At 43.2% G+C, this 21,473-nt stretch overlaps 1 protein-coding gene and 1 long non-coding RNA gene across 6 annotated transcripts in view; one reads left to right on the top strand and one right to left on the bottom strand.

Moving 5' to 3' along the window:
• The window catches only part of LOC143395141 (uncharacterized), a 79,091-nt gene that overhangs the window by 36,989 nt on the left and 20,629 nt on the right, over positions 1 to 21,473 (bottom strand). For 3 of the 4 annotated variants that reach the window (XR_013090742.2, XR_013090743.2, XR_013090741.2), the window contains exon 2: positions 19,012 to 19,120. The exons of the other annotated variant lie outside the window; for it this stretch is intronic. This is a non-coding gene — a long non-coding RNA (uncharacterized LOC143395141). The remainder of the gene's footprint in view (positions 1 to 19,011; positions 19,121 to 21,473) is intronic. 4 annotated transcript variants of the gene reach the window in all.
• On the top strand, positions 8,824 to 21,170 carry LOC143395140 (dehydrogenase/reductase SDR family member 4). 2 transcript variants are annotated; one of them, XM_076850035.2, is made up of 9 exons: positions 8,824 to 9,009; positions 10,566 to 10,743; positions 15,204 to 15,305; positions 17,785 to 17,855; positions 17,954 to 18,005; positions 18,290 to 18,424; positions 18,877 to 18,932; positions 20,633 to 20,776; positions 20,883 to 21,170. In XM_076850035.2, exons 1-8 carry the CDS (start codon positions 8,879 to 8,881, stop codon positions 20,745 to 20,747), a joined length of 840 nt encoding a protein of 279 aa, XP_076706150.1. In that variant the 5' UTR covers positions 8,824 to 8,878; the 3' UTR covers positions 20,748 to 20,776; positions 20,883 to 21,170. The 2 variants fall into 2 exon arrangements, with proteins under 2 accessions (XP_076706150.1, XP_076706151.1); XM_076850036.1 differs by lacking the exon at positions 8,824 to 9,009 and adding an exon at positions 9,531 to 9,575.

The raw sequence follows: 21,473 nt of genomic DNA on the forward strand, positions 1-21,473 counted from the left end.
ATAAGGATCTTCCAATGACACCAATGCTCCCATGCTTCCCTGGTATTTTAGTCGACTTTTTCACTGCTGTGACCAAAAGACCTGACCAGAACAATTAGAAGAGGAAAAGTTTATTTGGGGATTCACGGTTTCAGAGGTCTTAGTCCATAGATGGCTAACTCCATTCCATCATCAGGGCCAAGGCGAGGCAAAACAACATGTGGTGGAGAAAAGCAGCTCAAGACATCACACTAGAAATCAGAAAGAGAGAGATCCAAAATATGTACCCACAATGTACGTTCCCCAATGCCCACCTCCTTTAGTCACATCCTACCAGCCTGCAGTTCCCACTCAGTTAACCCCTATTAGGGGATTAATTCACTGATTGGGTTAAGGCTCTCATCACCCAACTATTTCACCCCTAAACCTTCTTGCACTGTCTCACCTATGAGTTTTGGGGCAACACCTTTTATCTAAAACATAACAGCTGACCTTTCCTTTGCACTGACCCCAAGATTTCATCCCCTCCCCCTGTACTTTTGGAATTAATGCTCTTGGACTTCCACTCAAGGGCCTCCTTGTAAATTCTGGCAGCCAGTAGATTCTGCTCCAGGACCTCCACAGATCTGTGACAGGGACCTGCCCAACCTCTTGGCTAAATTGTTGTAGTGTTATTTTCCCTTCTTTTAATTTCATTGGCTTTCAGGGTAAATGCAGAGCAATTCTGAACACTGCCCCTCTCTCCATTCAAGCCACACCAACGGCCCCAGCTCTGGGATAACTCTCCTGACCTGTGGTCAGTCATGCATCTGCCTCTGCTATGCAGTCAACCTAGTCTTCCTGTTTTGGCTAGTCTGCAAAAAAACTAACGGTCAACTATGATAACTTTTATACCACATTTATCAACTTTGGCAAAGGGAAACCTGGACTTTGAAAGCTATCTGGCAGGGTTGACTGACCAAAGAATTTCAAAGACTAGTCTATCCAATTGTGTCAAAGTTGATGGTGCTCTTTAGACCCACAACTAATATTTCTTTATTCAATAGATTTTAAATTGCTGTGCTCAAATAGGCAAGACCTGGAATCTGATCTATAGTTCTTTTCCTGGGGCATCCAGAAAACTTTCCAGCTCAGTGAACTATACACAAATAGAAAGACAGTTTAATGTGGTCTAGGTGTTGCAATCCCATTCTAATATTTGAAAGTGGCTTTCAAATATTTTGGCTCCTCAGTAAGAAATGCAAGTTCAAGGACAACCTGCTACACACACACACACACACACACACAGCTGAAACAGAATATCCTAAGAAAATGCATGTGAAAATAATTTATTAGAAAATATTTCCAGGGCAAATATATGGGTGGGGGGATGCATGGGATTAGAAAAGGGCCAATTAAGGGTACAATATCAAGCCAAGTCCCATAGAGGACAATTTTGACCCATTCTGACAGAGGGATCTGAAGTCCTTGGAAGTCACACCTCAAAGTCAATCCAATGAGAAAACAAAAGAGGTGAAGTATGTATATCCCCACTGCCATTCATCATCAGTTAATGGCTGTGGGTAGGAAAGGGACATCAATTCCCAAGCCCTTTGACTCTCCTGTAACTTCCATCAACATGTTGGCTTTGGGGAGGTAAGGGCACACTGGGATTCAGCTGATACACACAGAGATGGCAAAGGAATCTTAGGTGACATACAGAGGTACAGGTCCTGCTATAAGCACCCCAACCATAGGTGATAGACTATCATATTTTCTATTCTGTTTTTTTTTTAATTGCTGACTGTGGATTTTAATAGCAGTCCAGCTACTTAGAGCTGTTATTTAACCTGCTTCAGCTCTTTCCTTTATTCCAAAAAATGGAATAACAGTATCAACTTTGCCCATTGTGATGAAATCAGAAATAACATAAATATTTTTAGAAAATAGTAGGTGCTCAAATATTAAGATTAATAAATGTGTACTCAAAATGCCACACAAGAGGAGAACAAAAAGATTTGTGTCCTCTTAACGACATTCAAAGTGCACATGCATACAAACACATGTGCTGCCATGTGGGTTCCCTGGCAGAAGCACAGTGGACGCCCCTCCCTCATTGCCTTTGTTCTTTATCCCCTGCATCTAATGCTGCTCATCATTGGAGCTTCATCTTTAATGTGCCTCTTTCATGAAGCTTTTGCAGACCATCCCAGCCAAAAATACTCTTCTTAATTCCGAATTGCCAGGCCCTTTTATTTTATTTTATGGCAATTTTACCACTTTCTTCTGCTTTTTTTGCAATCTCTATTAAAATATGGACTTGGGAACAGACAGACAAATCAATGGCATGAAATGGAGTCCAGAATAGGCTCAAATAATACAGGAATGATAAAGAAATCAGGGCAATAGAAATAGAAGGTTCAACATCTTTTTTTGGTAATAAGGATTGAACCCAGGGACACTTTACCACTAAACTACATCTCCAGTTCTCTTTATTTTATTTTTTATTTTGAGACAATCTCACTAAATTGCTCATGTTAGCCTTGAACTTGAGATCCTCCTGCCTCAGCTCCCAAGCTGCTGGGATTTAGGCATGCACCACCACTCCCAGCTACTTGATCATCTTTATAAAGAATTGTGAATTTTTTTTCACCCAGATTGTCAATAATTAAAATGTTTGGTGAAACTGGATGCTATGAAGGTTTAATAAAACAAACACCACCACATTGAATTAAACCTCAGGAAGGTTAGCTGACCTGGGGGAAGCATACAGCTTTTTTGGAGGGCAATTGGAAGTTTCTAACAAATTGTTAAAGACACACACCTCTTGCCCGTTCCCCTTGGACTAGTACAAAGTTCTCCTAGCTATGTATACAAAGATGCTATTGCAATATCCTAATACCTATTGCAACATACCTATCATAGGTATTAAGGGAAAACTATGAACAACTGAAATGGACTTCAATAGAGAACTGATAACTGATAGTTCATCCAGATAATGAACAAAAGAGTAAGAATTATTAGGTGTGTAAACACCTAATCAGAGTTATACCAATTTAAGAAGCACACATGTGTGATCTCACACACACATGAATTGACTCGAGTACATGTAAAAATGATGAAAATCAAGTAAGGTCTATATTCCAGTTAACAGTATTGTACCAACATCCATTTCCTGGTCTTGACATTACACTACAGATCTCACCATTAAAAGTTGTCACTACTAGGGGCTGGGATGGTGGCTCAGCGGTAGAGCGCCCCCCTAACCTGGGCGGGACCCGGGTTCGATCCTGAGTACCACATAAAAATAAACAAGTGAAATAAAGATGTTGTGTCCAACTACAACTAAAAAATAAAATATTTTTTAAAAAATTGAAATGAGTAGCTAGAGCATATGTAACCAGAAGGACAAATCCACCCATTCCCTTCTCTCCTCAAGGATTTTCCCTTTGCAGAAATTAAAGAGAGTGTACAGTTCTGCTCAAGAATTTGATCTGGCTCGACAAAGAGAGTCCAGAAGCAGACCTCTTTGCCCTTTGGCAAAAGGCTTATTTATTTGTACCATAGGCCTCTTACACTGTTCTAAAAGTAGGAGATGGGAACTTTGCATAATCAGTACAAATGTTATCTCCAGAGAGGACAGGCTGGCCACCTCTAGGGAAATGGTTCTCTTTCTTAATGTGGGTTTAGATAGCATTGTCTCTGAGGATTACTGTTCACTCTTGGAAAGGGTGTGTGCGTTCAGTTTTCCCAGAAATTTCTGGCAGGAAAATGGAATACTTCAGCAGGAGTGATGGGACATTTCCTTGTCTCATACTGGCAGAGACTTGCGTGAAAACACAAGCTTCAAAACTGGACTCAAGATATTGTGCCTGCCTTAGACTGCCAAAGCCCACCCTGCCATTTTCCACTAAAGCACCTCATTGAATAACTCAAACTGGCAGGAACTGTAGTGACGGGAAATCATTGCTCAGAATATCCTGAAGTTCTGAAAGAAAAGTTTAGGGGGAAAGATGTGCTGGACACCCCATGTGCTAGGAATGGGGTTTTACACTGTAAAACTCCTGAAATAAGGAGACCAGTCCCCAGCAAAGCTGATACATGGTTGGAAGTAGGATTCCAAAGGGTTTATTTGGGATAACCCCTGTGAAAGAAAAAGGGAAGATAGAATTAAAAAGGAGAAGTATTAGATGCACTATGCACCTCTAGCAAACACCAGCCCCCCTGGGGTCTCCAAAGCAAAGACATCCTTCAGAGGAGCCCTGTGGTAGGCAGAAATGGCAAGGTCCCTGTAACTACCCAGCTCAGTGACTTGCTAGGGCCACCCTGAGAAAAGCATGACTTCCCTTCAAAAACTGAAGCAGAGCCAGGCATTGAGGCGCAAGCCTATAAACCCAGAGACTGAGACAGGAGGATCACAAGTTCCAGGCCAGTCTTAGCAACTCAATGAGATCCTGAGACCCTGTCTCAAAATAAAAATAAAAAGGGCTGGGGATGTAGCACAGTGGTAAAGTGTCCCTGGCTTCAGTCCCTAGAACAAAAAAAAAAAAAAAAAAAAGAAAAGAAAAGAAAAAGACCTGAAGGAGTTAACAGCTGACTGGCTCTAATCAGACCCTAAATCTTCATGTCTGCCACAGGACTACCTCTGAGGGCATTTTCACAATTTAAAAAAATAAAATAAAAGAGGCTAGGAATTTGGTTGTGCCCACAAGAGACCTAGTGGGAAGTTATATCAGGCAACCTATTGAGGTAGAGGGATATTTCCCTCTACATTACAATTTATTCTGCCCCAAAATCTTCAGTGAATTTCTTGTATTGTGAGGAATAAAGAAGACAACTGGGCAGGTGTGGCTATCCATCTCATCCCCATCCTCAAGCCTGTATCTCAGTATCCATGTGGAAACCACTTAAGGACCATAATCCGTGAGTTCCCAGAAGTGACCAGCAGCAGCAGAGAGCACTGAGGCCCAAAATAAAGCAAGCTGCCTCTTGAAAATAAACTGGAAAACTGCAAGAGACCACCCCACTTCCAAATACAGATAACAAAAGCAATCTACAGCATGAGGGGAACGAGAAGCCCATGTCTGTTTTATAAGAACTTTCTCCCTGCCGCTGCATGGAGATCCTGAAGAGGACCCGTACAAAGACTGGATGGCTGGTTTCTAAATGGTGTTCGTTAATAACTGCCTAAATACAGGGCAATTGAAAATTGAAAACCCAGACATTGAATAAGCTATACAACAGAGTTACAGAATTCTTGATAGAGCAATATCTCACAAAATTAATAACCCATCACATTTAAATAGGCAGAGGCTGTGTCAGTCTCTGGAACCTACATATTTCTTCAATTTTGGTTTTTGCTTTTTGTTTTTTTAAGTAAATTATCAGCATTTAAAAACCAAATATTTTCTATTAACATCCAGATTTCAAGGTTCTGTTTCAAAATCCAAATATCTGGCAATGCTGGGCCAGCATTCTCAATGACAAAGATGGGTGAAACAATTATGCCTCAAGCCTGCCTGTACACTGCAGTTCCGTAGGGGCCACCAATTCTTATAGGTTCCCAGCCACTGAGCCCAGGGTATATTACCTTTTATCGCTAAACTTAAGCCACAACCAAAGTTTAAACCTTAATGTATACTATGTGTAAGTGGGTAAGGTAGCAGAGTAAATTCACTTTAGAAAAACAGATCCATAAAAAGTGATTAAATCCTTTTGAAGTTAATTTGACCATAGCTAAAACATTTGACCCAAGTTGGCCACGATAGCACTCACCTATAATCCCTGAGATCTGGGAACCTGATAGAGAGGATGGTAAGTTCAAGGTCAGCCTCAGAAATTTAGTAAGACTCTGTCTCAAAATGAAAAATAAAAGGGCTGGGAAACTAGATCATCAGTAGCAAAGCATCCTGGGTTCAATCCCCAGTACTTAAAAACATTTGACCCAGGGTACAAGTGTATTTATACCAAACACAAAATATAAACATATTCAAAGTTGTTCATTGTAGAATTGTTTGAATAGGAATACTGTAAGCCATTGAAATTTTTATCAGTAGGATACTGGCTATTTCACATAATAGAAACTGTACAGCTATTTTTTTAAAGGGCAGAAAGAATGAAGTAAATCTATTATGTACCACTCAAACATTCCAAGAATATATTTTAAGATGTGAAAGAAAAGAAGGGGAGGAAAGGGAGAAAGAAAAGAAGCAAGCAATTTGAAGGATAACATATTATGTATATTTTTCCTCTTAAAAATCATTCATGAGGGCTGGGGTTGTAACTCAGTGGTAGAGTGCTTGCCTGGCATATGTGAGGCACTGAGTTCAATTTTCAGCACTGTATGTAAATAAATAAAAGTCCATTAACAACTAAAAAAAATCATTCATGAGAAAGATTTTTTAGAGGGGAAAAATGCATGTACATGTATAGGAAATGTTTAAAAGAATAAACAAGACCAAAAACTATGGGGGAAGCAGGTAAAGAAGCATAGGAAAGCCAGGCAGAGTGGCATAACCTGTAATCCCAGAGGCTTAGAGACTCAGACAGGAGGATCATGAGTTCAAGGCCAGCCTCAGCAACAGTGAGGCTCTAAGCAACTCAGTGAGACCCTGTCTCTAAATGAAATTCAAAAAAGGGCTGGGGATGTGGCTTAATGGTTAAGCACCCTTGAGTTCAATGTCTGGTACCAAAAAATAAAAAATAAAGTTCCCATTTCAAAGAGATACTCCTACATGTGCATATTTTCCCCCCAATCCCCATCTCAACAAACCAAACTTGTTGAGCAGAATTTCGAGACCCCCACATTTCTTTCCTTCTTTCTATCCTTCTTGGTTCACAGATCCTCTCCCTAATGTCCCCTGTGCTCTTCCAAAAGAAATAGTGTTAGAAGCCAAAAAAAAAAAAAAAAAAAAAAATCAATGCTGCCCAGATAAGAAGTGGCCAGGTAATGCTCAGGGAGCAACCAGGCCAGAATTATTTTTTCCCAGAATTCTTTGCTCTTTGAACCTGGTCTATCTCCTCCACCCCAGGCCCCACCCTCACCCCCTGGATCTGACCATCCACCTCTAGGGAGGAAGGTAAAGAGGATCAGGTCTGCTTGCAGGCCTGTTGCTTTGAGCCAAGCCCTGAGAATTGCTGCAGTCCTGTGCATCCTCCTGCAGCCCCACACTCAGGTGCAGAGCTGGGAAGGGTTCCCACAGTGCATTAGCTCCTAAGAGTGAAGGGGAAAAGGAGTGTGGCACTATCCAGCCTCTGTCAATAATTCATGAGGCTCAGACTGAGGGGCGCCAGTCAGAGAGTCAGTTTTCCCCCCAACATGGGGAAAATTAGACTTAAGCTCTCTTATCTCATCCGGATATGCTGAGTATCACAATTGTAACTTCTCGGTTGGGAAATACACCATAAATCCAGTGCATGCCTCTTAAATCACTTGCTATCCATACGCCCCCTTTTGAACACTGAAACCCTTTCTTGAGACACTCAGCTGACCTACAAATGTACTAAATGAGCCTTTAGCAAGTGTGAATCCTATTACAAAGTGATCCCCAGACCTGGACTTCACAAATTGGGATTATCTTCCCTCTAATTGTAGGGACTGACATAAGGTTGACAAACTGTTGGTTGCACAAACTAACAACACTTTACTAAGTCTATCCATCTGTTTTCATCATCTTTTCTGAGAGAAAAGACTAACTGAAAGGAAAAGAGAGAGAGCAAAAGCACATTCCAGAATAAAGGACTATCTGATAAATTAAATATGTTTAGCTTTACGAAGCTCACTATATTGTCTTTATTTTTCTCATTTTGACTCAGACTAGTGAAAATATTGCCATGGATCAGCACTACTTCTCAGCCTGGCATTTGGAAGTCACTGGGTTGAACTGATTCACACACTTGTACTGGGGTCTGTTGGGGCCTTTCTGTAGTGTACCATAAGCCACCCATATTTATTAATTCTCTCAGAAACCCAGGAGGGAGATCATTTCAATCCACTTGGCAGAAATGGAGGCTGAAGTCTTGAACATAGAATTTATAGCTGGTGAGGACTTTATTCATCATCTACTCCACATTCTTGTTTGCAGATGAAGAGTTTGGTCTGTGGCAGCAATAATAATTACTATGTGGTGGCAATGATTGCTATGTGTTTAGCAGTTTACAGTTCATAATGCGCCTTTATATTCAGCAAATATTTATTGAACTAGGATGGAGGCTAAGACCTGGGGACATAGTGACCATGGAGATCTTGAGCACACTTGAGCTCTCTGTACTCCTACCACTGGTTGGGGGACCCTCTGGCATCCTTGTTACCACTTATTCTCTGTAAAATGGAAAATCCTCTTGGACAGAGCCAAGACTCCTATCACGTTTGTCTCCTGGGCTCAACTCCGTGGGGGACCACAGGCATCATCTCCAGAGCTGATCTCAAAGCATTTGCCCTCCTCTGGGCTGTTGCCTACATAAACCCAGACTTTCTTGAAGGAGGAATTCCATTTTGAGGCTTTGGGAAAGAAAAAGAAATCAACCCCAAACCTCATCTCCCCCTTTACCCCAAAGCTCCCTGCAAATAAATAAATAAATAAAAAGACGTGAAAGGAGTGGTTGGAGCTTGGGGAAGGCGACGGGTTCCTTGCAGCGGGGTAAGTCCTAATGGAAAAGCACTGAAAGCACTTTCCCGCTGGGCCTGGGGAGAGCAAGGGGGCAGAGGATAGTAGACTGCAGGACGCGGCGGCCGTGCGCCGGCAGGGGGCGCCCGCGGCCCGGGCCGCTTCTGGGTGGCGGGAGTCCCCACCGAGCAGGCTCTGGCAGTCAGGAGGAGGGAGTAGGCGAGCGGGAGGCGGCGCGTCCGGCCTCCTGCCCCTTGCCCTACTGAGCAGTCACCTCCCAGAGCAGAGTGAAACCAGACGTGCTGACCTGGGCCATGCAGAAGGCAAGATTACTGCTAGGAGGCTCTGGTCGAATTTGGAAATCTGTGAGGATGGTCAGCTCCGGGGTGACCCGCCGGAACCCGCTTGAGAATAAGGTGGCCCTCGTAACGGCTTCCACCGAAGGGTGAGTGCCGGGGCAGGATTCTCTGAGGCCTTAGCTGCCTGGAGCAGGTACTGGCCTCTTAGCAGTCCCTTCTCCTCAGGCCTCCCACGTGTCAAAGCCCTGCCGGGAGGGTGGGGGGAGACCACGTGTTCAGCTTGAAGTCCTTCTGAATCCCCTGACCCTGGCCCCTCCACTGGCCCCTCCACTGCTGCCTCTGGCAGGAGACTCGCTGTTGTCCCATCCATCCAGACCCCCAGTGCTCTGGGCTGCCCAATTAACAGCTCCACCTAGAATATGGGAAGACCAGAAACACAAGAGTTCAGATTTCAAAACTATTTCACTGTTTCCGTCCACCATGAAAATGTTCCAGATACCCATTTGGGCATCTGACAAGTTTCCCAGAGCACCCCCACCCCTTTCCCAGATGGGACACAGACCCATGTTGCCAGATTATTGTTTAGATCAGTACATTTTGGCCCACCCTCCCTATAGCGTCTGTCTTCTTACCCACTACTCTTATCCATCCTGTTTCTTTATCCCACAGGACTTTGCTAGATGCCAGCTCCTCAAGAATCTGAAATACAGATGTATGTGAAACACTAATGGCTGGCAACTGTAAAATGTGTAACCCTTGCTTCCCAGGCCTACATTTAAATATTTACATGTTTAGCCATCATTCCTCATATACCCCAAAACATAACTAAGGATAGAATGTTTAAGAATGATGTAGTTGGCCCGGTGTGGTGGCATGTCCCTGTAATCCCACCTGTAATCTCAGAGGCTGGGGAGGCTGAGGCAGGAGGATAGCAAGTTCAAAGCCAGCCTCAGCAACTTAGTGAGGCCCTAAGCAACTAAATATTTTGTATTTTATTTAGAGACCTTGTCTCTAAATAAAATACAAAATAGGGCTGGGGATGTGGCTCAGTGGTTAAGTGCCCCTGAGTTAAATCCCCAGTACCCCCCCCCAAAAAAAAAAAAAAAAGATGCCTCTAGTAAAGGAGATTTTGGAGGATAGGGTAGCTCTCCAGTAAGACCCTCAAAGCACAGACACAGCTGCTGCAGGAGCACACCAGCTTATTTCTTTCCCCTCAGTCCGAACTGAGTATGAGGCCTGTCACTAGGGTGGGGCAGAAACTAAGGCTGTTCCTGGGAACCGAGGCTGAGGGACAAAATCATAATAAAACGAGCTAAGCATGTCCACCTGCATGGTATTGACAGTGCCATTAGGCCTGTGTTACACCTAATAGAAATACCAAGGGCCAAGCACAGTGGCCCACACCTGTAATCCCAGCAGCTCGGGAGGCTGAGGCAGGAGGATCTTGAGTTCAAAGTCATCCTCAGCCTCAGCAACTAAGTGAGGACGTAAGCAACTCAGTGAGACCCTGTCTCTAAATAAAATACAAAATAGGTGATGTGACTCAGTGATGGAGTGCCCCTAAATTCAATCCCTGGTATCCCCCAAAAAAGAAGCACCAAGTCATACAAAGAGAGATCTGGAATCCAAACCCAAGCAGAGCCCATCCTTTCAGCTTCCTCACCTGTACAGGCCTTAACAGTCTGTCTCTTTCTGCCCACAGGATTGGCCTAGCCATTGCCCGGCGCCTGGCCCAGGATGGGGCCCATGTGGTTATCAGCAGCCGGAAGCAGCAGAACGTGGACAAGGCCGTGAACATACTGCAGGGGGAGGGGCTGAGCGTGACTGGCACCGTGTGCCATGTGGGGAAGGCCGAGGACCGGGAGCGGTTGGTGGCTATGGTGAGCAGCAGGGATATGGGCACCAAGCCAGGAGATGGCAGAAGGAAGCCAGGCTGAGCCTCCACTTGTGTTTTCCTAGCTAGTATTGGTGAGATCCAACATAGTGCTGTTAACATAACATGCATTTCATACGCCTGTACTGGTCCACTAACACATTTTATTGTGTGCCTTTCTGCTATGTCTATATCCTGAAGTCTGAGAACCATCCCATCCCAGAGAATGCAAAAAGTACTCTAATGCTTCAACTCTGCCTCATCTCTTGGGTACTCCCCCAAATATCCATTCGGCCTCATTATCTAGTAGTTTTCAATGTAATGGTACAGATGAGAAGGGTCAATATAAATATAATCACAAAATAAATGTTCTCACCCATGAACTAATAAACAATCCCCTGTTCTCCAATTTATAGAATCTCTGGGAACTCATCAGAGGCAGCCTACCATGTTTCAGCTGTCTACTATGTACCATTTACTGTGTTCAAAACCTTACAACCTGACAACAACCCACTCAAGGGAAGAACTGTTCCTCCTGTTTACAGAGACTGATTCAGATAGGTGGAGCCACTTCCCAAGGTTCCACAGCCAGTAGAGAGAGAGTTGTGATTCAACCCTGACTTCCTTTTTTGGCTGCCTATGAACTATCAGGCACTTCCTCATTGGCATAGGGCCAGGCTTTAGGTATCCATATGGACTTTAGTCTCAAAGAAAGTGCTAAGCCAACGGCAGGGTTGGTTACTTGATGCCAGCCTTCCAACTGCACAAGAAAATATGGACCATCAGGCTCCTCTCCCCTCAAGCCTTGGGGCACATGCTTCATTTCACAGAGTGAATGAGAGAACCTACGGGAAGGTACAGGATTGTACTAACAGACTGGAAGGTTAGCAGACATAATTTGGGTAATTTTCTTAGAAACGGAGAACCTTAAACAATAGTAGACAGTAGTATGGTACACAGAACAAGGTAATTCCATTTTTAAGGAACAGTTTGGCAAATGTTCAAATGCTTTGCAAAGGGTCAGATGTGAATCTAAGAAGGCCACCTTGCTGGGCATAGACTACTGGACAGAGCCTAACACTGGGGCCTTGATACTGAGGGTAGAGGAGACTGGGCCATTAATGACCAACCATTTGAAATGTATATAGTTGGGGAGAGGGGGGTGTTTGTTTGTTTCTTTGTTGTTTTGTTTTGAAGTATCAGGGTTCGAACCCAGGGCCTCACACAATTTAAGAATTTTGTTTGTTGTTTTTACAATATAATATTTTAATGTCAAAGTCCTGTTGGGAATACATCCTCTGGCACCCATCAGTTCCACTTAACAAATCCTTCAGCCCTGGCCCAGAAGTGGGGCTTGAGCTAGACCCTGATAAATGAGTGGAAGTAGACAGAAGTCTGAGAACCATCCCATCCCAGAGAATGAGCAGGGATAGGGTTTCAGATGACCCTGCAAAAATGAGCAGACAGCCAAGAAGGGAATGAAAGGGATGGGGAAGACTGTCAGTACACAGCAGAGAGCACAGGCTCAGGAGTACAGATTCCCAAAGGGGTTTAGATGTCCATGTAGGAAATAAGAAACCATGTGAGGCTTTAAGCAAGATAAAAATGATTATTGAGGAAGGATAATCTGACAGTGGTGGGAGGAATAAATAGAGAAGACCCTGAGCCAAGGACATTAGTGGTGGTGGATCACCCAAGAGAACTTTAGTGGAACCAAACAATATTTTCCCAAACATATGTCAAGAAATGAGAAATAGGAGAGAAAAATCAAAACCAACTTTCTGAGAGTTTGCATGGATATTATCAGGATAGAGAATGATAGGATAATTGTCAGCAATTTGAGATGTGTTCTGCCTGTTGCCAGCTGTTACCATGTGATGAGAAAAGCTGCTGCCCTGAGGATGGTTACTACTGGTGGCCTCCTAATTACACCGCAAAGCTTTTCAAAGGTGTGCCGGTGAGCAGACACCAGATTAATAGTAGCTTCTCTGCTTGATTATACTTTTTCTAAAAAAGAAAAATACCTGTCAAAATACAGACAATTCCTAGCCACTTTAGAATAGTGATCACACAATGTAGAGCAAGACTTAGAAGACAACCCAATGGTCATAGGTAATGTCCTCATTCATCTTTGCTGTTTCTGTCATTGTTCAATCAAAGCCCAGCCTTCTCCCCCTCTCTGTGTTGACAGGCCTGGAAGGGGAGGAAGACAGGGTGCACAGCAGAGTGATTCTAGTACAATCTACCATCCTCTCACCACCCCAGACAGGCACACACAGAGCACAGCACACACACGCATCACTTAGCAACGTCTGTGCTTCCTTCTCACAGGTCCATACACAGAGTTGAGGCAGGTGACTGGGGCTTCAAGCCACAGCACCAAAATTTAGAGAGTACAAGAAAGTATTGGTACTGGTTTTAAAAGATTATGTGACTTTAAATTTTAAATCTCCATGTTGACAGCTCAGGCACTCCTTTAGCAGCAAAGAAACAACTAAGCTTAGCACCTAGTTAGCAAGAATAATTAGTTAAAAGGAGAAACTAGCAGATGGTGTACATTGTTAATAACACCCCTCGTGTGCCAAATCTGAGGCACAAAGTTGATTGAGGGCCCATTTAGTGCTACTTGCCCAAGGCATCAAAATTGCCAGTACTGAGCAAATGCAAAGTCTGGTTTCAGGGTAGCTCAGAATTGAAAAGCCTTGTTGGCAGGTTCTCCTTGGCCATTTGTTACTCTAGCACGTGCCTCTCCACCTACTTACCACTTATTAAGAAGATATCTCCCTTTCTTGGCTTTCCCAGTTTAAATCTCAATTTCTGCCTTGAATTTCCCATGTCTCCAGTCCAGAAAGATGAGAGAGAAATGGCATCAAAGTTGAGTGAGGAGCTCCTTTAAACCCAAGCTGGTTTAAACCCATCCTTTAAACCTATCCTAACTCTCCTGGGCAGCCGGTTTCATAATCTCAAGTCACTTTCAGAGGGCTCTTATAAATTAGCTTTGTGCTATAAAATAGGAGACAGGCCTCAGTTCTGCCACCACCAAGTAGTTTTGTCCCCTGAGCAAATCAAATCCCTTTACCTTTCCTAAACATGGAATGATCTGGCCTCCTGTTCTTAGCAGACCCTAATGTGTCATTACTGAGTTATACAGTCACTTGAAGAAGTCTCAGGAGTTCCCAGAGAGGGGTCCTCAACTCTGGGCAGTGGGGTTCTTGACAAATGTTGCAGATATGAATTTAAGGATGTGTCAGTTAGAAGCATAGAGATTTATATAGGAAAGTCATGAATGTACATTCCAGGGAGAATATGGGCATTTTGGGAGTGAGAGATGCTTTTGGGATTCTTGGGCTCTTCTTTGTGAGAGATGGGCATGTGAGAATGATATCAGTCTAGTGATCACAAGATAGTTTATGGTGGTCTCACAATTTCAGAATCCTTAGGCTGACATGGTCTCCATTTTCTGATCAGTCGGGAACATTGGAAAGTACCCTAGGTTACAGGTTTCTTAAAATATCATATCTCTCTTTGTTTAATCTGTTTATTACATGTGCTAATTAACAGTGTATCAGGTAATTTTCCTAAGTGGGTGAAGTCTAATGCTTACAGATTCCCAGAAATTTGGGAGTGACAGGCCTGGGAGAGAGAAATGACGTGGGAAGTCACAGGTCTAAGAGGAAAAGTATGGCTTCCAGATTAAAGTTATATTTTTCTTGTCCTTCCTTTGGTCTTCTTTCTACCTTTCTTTTATATTTTTTCTATCCTACCTTAATATGATATTGAAAAATTAACTTCCTGGATCTCAGTTACATATGGAGTTATACCTCCACCAGAGGAAACTGGGCTAGATGATCAAAGGCCCCTGCAGTGGTAACTTTCCATGGGAAAGCTATTTAAACAGCTTCTCCATTCAGGTAAGTGTGGACAGCTTTACTCTGAGATAATGGCAGCTCATTCAAGGAGAATGGACAGCAAGCACTGGGGGAAATGGGGCTAGAGCTTACTGTGAAGTGGAGGGGTGTAGAAACAGATTTTGAGGTGAGGGTCAAGAATGAAAGAGCTCCCAAAGACAAAGTATAAAGGCTAGAGTAAAGGGTTATGGACACTTTTAGAAGAGAACAGACAGGCTGGAAACACTGTAAAAGAAATAAGACAACCTTAACTGGTTAACAGCAGAGCTTAGGGTAACTTTGGAGAGAAAATGTTTCAAGGAAAAGAGATCATTTTGAGAACTGGGGCTGTGGCTCAGTGGTAGAGCACTTGCCTAGCACATGTATGGCACTGGGTTCAATTCTCAGCACCACATATAAATAATGAATAGAATAAAGGTCCACCAACATCTAAAAAATAATATTTCTAAAAAAGAGATCATTTTGACAACTGTTCTAAGAAGAAATTTCTTATCAACATTGGTAGATTCACTTCCCTTACTAACCTGCAGCCCTGACCAGACCTTCCTTCACTCCCTAGGCTGTGAAACTTCATGGGGGTATTGATATTCTGGTCTCCAATGCTGCTGTCAACCCTTTCTTTGGAAGCCTGATGGATGCCACTGAGGAAGTGTGGGACAAGGTGAGAGAGCATAAAGCAGCAGGGGTCAGTCAAAAAACATTCAGCACAAACTTGGTCTGTTTTTAGATGCCTTTGTCAAGTGCCACATAAATGTGTTGTGCCACACACCTGGCATGCACCTTGTAAAGGGCAAATAAGGGGGCGGCTTCCTCTATCCTGTTATTCTTTTTTCATTTCTGCTTTGAGGCTTTTTGGTTGTTGTTGTTTTGATTTTCAGTCCTGTGGGCCTTATGGCAAGGCAAGGGTTCTACCACTGAGCCACACTCGCAGCTCATCTCAGTTTTATCTTCTTCCATTTGCTCTGTGCTGGCCACCTTCTCTTTCCCTTCCCAGCTCTCTCTCCAAGCATACTTAGCCACGCCCTTCTTCCTGGTTTATTTCCAGCAGAGACATGGCAGCTAAAAGGCCAACAACTTACACACCCACCCATCTCTTTTCAGCTGCCAAAAAAGATGCTTTTTCATTAGTTGAAAAACGTTAATAGCTGTTAGTTAAATGAAATACCAATTCTGGTGAAATGACCAGAGTTTCTGCTGTTTTATAACAGGGAAAGATCTCGAGTTTTTTTGTTTTGTTTTTTCTTCTTTAATATTTTGTCCCTTAGCTGTTGGTAGATCTTTATTTTATTTACTTTATTTTATTTACTTTGGTGCTGAGAATCGAACCCAGTGCCTCACACATGCTAGGCAAGTGCACTTCTGCTGAGCCACAGTCCCAGCCATTGTTTTTTCTTCTTAATTGCAGTATTAAGAAAATCTGAGATCCAGATTTCTAAATCCAAGTGCTAGAATATTTGTTTTTATGTGAACATGTACGATTGCATCATGCTCATATTTTACACACCTACATCCTTTAATTAAAAAACTTTAATTAAAATATTTATCTTAATTTACTAAGACAAACATTCCCACATGATTTGAAATGCTAAATTTCTTATGATCTCCTCTGGTTTTGTTTTTTTACTCAGATATAATTTCTCAACAGTAAAGTATAAGAAACTAAAATATTATAATTTATCAACTTTGCACGCACATAAAGACCAAAGTGCGAAAATGTTCCTCAGTGAGCCAGATCCTGATGTTGATATTCTTTAAAGAAACATCTTTCATGAAGTCTAAATAGAGACCACATGAAAATCAGCTTTTAATCACATAATCTTTCTTTTTAGTTTATATATATATTTTTTTTTAATAAATTTTATTTATTTTAATATTTATTGTTTTAGTTTTCGGCAGTCACAACATCTTTGTTTGTATGTGGTGCTGAGGATCGAACCTGGGCCGCAGGCATGCCAGGCGAGCGCGCTACCGCTTGAGCCACATCCCCAGCCCTAGTTTATATATTTTTAATATAATGGCGCATCAAACCTAAATGCAATGATTTATCCTTAATTATTATACTCTTAATTTTTAAAAAAATCTTTGTTTTATTTATTTATTTATTTTATGTGGTGCTGAGGATTGAACCTAGTGCCTCACGCATGCAAGGCAAGCTCTTTACCACTGAGCCACAACCCTAGCCCCTATACTCTGAAATTTTTTAAGAAAGAAATTTGGGGGACATTTGGGAAAAGTTTATTATGGGCAATGCAATAAATGAAATGTATTATTGTTAAATTTCTCAAGTATGATAATGAATTGTGGTTGTGCAAAAGAATCTTCTTATTCTTTAGCAATGTGTGTTAAAGTATCTAGGGATAGAGCATTATCATGTCTGCAGCTTACCTTCATTGGTTCATTTTTTAAAAAACTATAGATACATAGAAAAGGGAAATGGAGCAAGATGTGAACAATGGGTGAATCCAGGCAAGGGACAGCTGGATATTCACTACACTTCTATTTCAACTTTTTATAAGATTGAAAATTTTCAGAATAAGAAACTGGCTTGGGGCCATAGGAGAGAAATGTCCCAGGAGTGTTTAGAACATTGTAAACAAGATCATACATTTACTTTAAATTTGGGATGTGGGTGTTTTGATTGTAGCCTGTGCTTCCCCAAAAAGTACTTCCTCATGATCCCACTTTCTGATAAATGACCAGCCAGACAGTCCATCTTGGAGGGCCAAGAGCAATCCACTCCCTGCACCCAGAAGCCTGAAGAGTACTAAAACTACCCTGTGCTGCCCACTCTAAGGCAGGTCCAGGAGGCGATAGAATTCCAGACTCTCCCTACTTTGAAGAAACAGAAAACCCAGCTCAAATCCAAAGCAGCCTGGAGAGTTTTCACTCATTCTGAGCCAAATCAGCTTGGCTAGTTAGAAAGAATTAACTCTCTCCATTCTTCCACACTTGAACATAGCTGAATGAGCTGGTGAGAAGGACCTCCCCCTAAGCCCAGGGTTCTTCCCTTGTCGGGTCCAGGTAAATGATCCCTGAAGTCTCTACCAGCTCTAACCAGCAGAGCCAGGTGCCCACTGTGCCTGCTCATCATCTGCTCCTCCGTGTCCTTCTTATGCTATCTCCCCTTCTTTCCACTTCAGGTTCTGGATGTTAATGTGAAGGCTACAGCCCTGATGACAAAGGCAGTGGTGCCAGAGATGGAGAAGCGAGGGTACCATGAGTGAGAGGGAGCCTGGGTGAGATGGGACCCTCCACAGGCAGAGGGCAGTGGTTTCTGCCAGGAAGATGTCAGTTTTCTTTTTTTTCCAGAAATGGCTCAGTGGTGATTGTGGCTTCCATAGGAGCTTTCACTCCGTTTCCTGTAAGAACCCCTTTGTCTGCCACCTTCCTCCCACTCTCCATCCCAAGTCTTTCCATTTCTCCAGTTCCCCTAAAGTATATGTCCCCTTTCAGAATCACACCACCACACCCCTTCCCACAAAATAAATGACTTGCCTCCTAATTCTAACCTAGAGGTAGAAAAAAGATGGTTTCCTCCTACCCTCCTTTACTAGAGATGCCCCATTAACTGCTGCCCTTGATGTCAAATGAGAACAAAGAATGACCTGGAAACTAAGAGACCAACCTGTTCTCTTCTCTCCCCAGGGCCTGGGTCCTTATAATGTTAGTAAAACAGCCTTGTTGGGCCTTACCAAGAACCTGGCCTTAGAGCTGGCCCCAAAGAACATTAGAGTGAATTGCCTGGCACCTGGACTCATCAGGACCAATTTCAGCAGTATGGTGAGGAAGGGGAGCCCTGCATCTCCCTGGGACCCCTGGAAGGGCATTCATCTTTTTGGGTAGGGAAACCCAGTACCTGAATCCTGAGCTATCACCCACTTCCATACCTCCTTCCTAGGCTTTTCTGTATTCCCTCTTCATACCAGCCACTTTCCCCAGACCAGAGTCCCACACACTCCTTTCCTGAGCTGTAGTAATTCTGACTCTACTCACACTGTTTCATGTCTTCTGAAGTTGATGAGAACTGGTGAGACCCAGCAAGATGCCTCCCTAACTCCTGAAAAGAATGAAACAGAGAAGGGCAGTGGGGAGTTGGGAGCCAAGAAGGAACTGGAAATGAAAGGGGGCATCTCTCCATCCTTCCTCTCCACTGGCATGGGAACAGACAGTTTCTTTCCCTCACTGCCCCTCAGTTTCCTCTTACCATAAACAGATTTCCCTTTTTCCTGCAGTTGTGGAAAGACAAGGAAAGAGAGGACAGAATGAAAGAATTCATGCATATCAGAAGGTAAGCTGTCAGAGAGGTCTAGGAGGGATAAAGATGAAAAGTTCTGTCCCAAAAGTGTTCTGTCACACCCATAGCTTACCACCTCACTCCCATAAGGAACACAGGCATCCCCTCCTCTGCCTCCCAAACTTCTCAAGTTCATAAACTCTACTCTTGCAGTGGTCTGGCCAACAAGGCTGCTGTTTCCACTGCAAAAAAAAAAAAAAAAAAAAAAAAAGCAGAGGCATTAGGGTTTCAGCAGAGTGGAGCTCAAGGACAGGTCCTCCTCTTTACTGTCTACCTCCACCCCTGGGCATTCATGGAGACTAGAAACCAAAATCAAAACTGTGACTATTGTAGTTCTTCTTGAATAAAAAGTCACATTTCCAAAGCTCAGGTTGGTGATCCCACAATCCAAATAAAAGAAATGAAGAGCTTTACTAATGCTCAAACTCCTCTTCCCTAGTGGGCTGGCTGAAGTATTCAGACACCTTTGTTGGGTTCCCTTTCTTAAGTGACCCGCCTCTCTCCTCCTTCTGACTTCTGGGGACTCTTGTCTTTAGCATCTCCAGTTTGACCCCTCAAGGACAAATGCCAGCAATACCTACTTCTTTACTGGTCTAAACATCCCAGAATCCCTCAAATTCTTCCAAAGCCATTCTGATATCAGGCATGAGCTGCCGACCTAGTTCACAACCCATTAATAAGTCAGTATTATCATTGTACAACTCCAATGAATGATCTAGCCCTATGCATCTCAATCTTGGATATATATTAGAATCTGCTAGGGAATATATATATATATATATTTTTTTTTTTTTTCCCATACTGGGAATTGAATCTCGGGGCACTTTACCACTGAACTACACCCCCCAGCCCTTTTATTTTGAGACAGGGTTTCACTACAATGCCCAAGCTGGTCTCCAACTTGTGATCCTCTCACTTCAGCCTCCCAAGTTCCTGGGATTACAGGCAGCCCTGGCTTAGGGAGTTTTTTAAACTTCAGTGGCTCAGGCCTATTGCCCAGAGATTCTTCTTTGATTGATCCATGGTGGTACCTACAAATCTTTTTTCTCTTTTCATTTATTTGTTGTTGTCATTGTTTTGTTTTGTTTTGCCTCCCAAATGACTGCAATGTACAGGTAGCTCAGAGAACCACAATCCAAGCCTTCTAGGTTTGAGTTACTTACTCTACCCACCTCAGGAGTATTCTACAGCATTTAAGTGTTTCCTAACTATGAGATCACTAATACAAACAATGAGAATTAGCACATTCTTACAAAGCAAACTAGACTTTAAGGGACAAAAATAGACTTGAAAAAGTCCTGAAAACCTTATAAATGGAATCATTTTAAACCACTATTTATGTCTATATGTGAAACAAATTATTTTGACGTGTGAAATAATTACTCACCATTTAATCAATACAACTTTGGATTTTGGTGTCCTGAGCTCTCTAAGAAACAGAATGTCTATTATTTAAATATAATGTGTAATGGTTTTTTCAGAGTATAGTTGTTACATTTATACTAAATCATAATGGTAATTATAATTTTACAATTATGAAATGGTAACCCTATTTAATAAGCAGAAAGCCTGTACACTCTTTCTGCAAAATCAACTGGTAATCCTTCTTTAAGCAAATTTCATTTCCTGTGGGCCAGGTGAGGGGGCCTGGCCTGTTTGATTTTTACTCCCTTCCTTGTTCTCCTGTTCCTCAGATTAGGCAAGCCTGAGGACTGTGCAGGCATCGTGTCTTTCTTGTGTTCTGAGGACGCTAGTTATATCACTGGGGAGACAGTGGTAGTTGGAGGAGGAACCCCATCCCGCCTCTGAGGAACAGAAGGCAGCCCACTAGGGCAGAGGTTAGTTTCAGCTCCTGGGGGCCATTCCAGCATTCTTCTGCTGTCCTTTCCCACCTCTGCCCATCTTATTGCTCATGGCGCAAAATCTCTTCGGCCCTGTGATAAGGTCCAGCCTTGCCTGCTGTCAAGATGTGGTCTGATGAGGATTCCCACTGTTGCTGTGGTGTGGATTAGGCTTGCCCGGAAAACACTGTGAACCTGAGAAGGCTGTGTCTACCTTGACAAAGACCAACAAGTATTCCCCACCACCACTCCCCACCCTATCCCGGGAATTTGAAGGTAGATTGGGGGTGGGGGGTGGGGAGAAGGAACCTGGAGTGGAAGGAGCAGGGCTGGAAATTAACAACTTGCAAATGAGGTGCAAATAAAATGCATATGATCGTGTTGCTCTGAATCAGCGTGTTCATTTCTGTGCCGGGTGCTTAAGTATGGAGCTGAGCACAGAGCAGAGGTCCGGGCAGGCTAGATCTCTGCATCCCCTCAGCCCTCCTCCTGGTCTCCAGGACTTGAGTGTGACGCTTGAGGGTGGAGGTGTCTGCAGAGCTGCCAGCTGGGAGGAGGTGGTTCGGAAACTCCCAGGTGCTACTAAGAGCCTCACAACCCAAGGGATGTGCCAAGGACGCTACGGGGATCCCCGAGCCTGGGCGGGCAAGCAGGGAATAGGGACGAACTCCCCCAGATCCGGCTAGGTCCTCTC

Source organism: Callospermophilus lateralis, chromosome 3, assembly GCF_048772815.1.
Source record: "Callospermophilus lateralis isolate mCalLat2 chromosome 3, mCalLat2.hap1, whole genome shotgun sequence".
Taxonomy (NCBI): Eukaryota; Metazoa; Chordata; class Mammalia; order Rodentia; family Sciuridae; genus Callospermophilus; species Callospermophilus lateralis.

Bases quoted from the DNA above. Each gene is read 5' to 3' on its own strand.
- LOC143395140 (XM_076850035.2), top strand. From the start codon at position 8,879: ATGCAGAAGGCAAGATTACTGCTAGGAGGCTCTGGTCGAATTTGGAAA. The intron at 15,306-17,784 runs GTGAGAGAGCAT...TTTCCACTTCAG, and splicing joins CTGAGGAAGTGTGGGACAAG to GTTCTGGATGTTAATGTGAA. The intron at 18,425-18,876 runs GTGAGGAAGGGG...TTTTTCCTGCAG, and splicing joins GGACCAATTTCAGCAGTATG to TTGTGGAAAGACAAGGAAAG.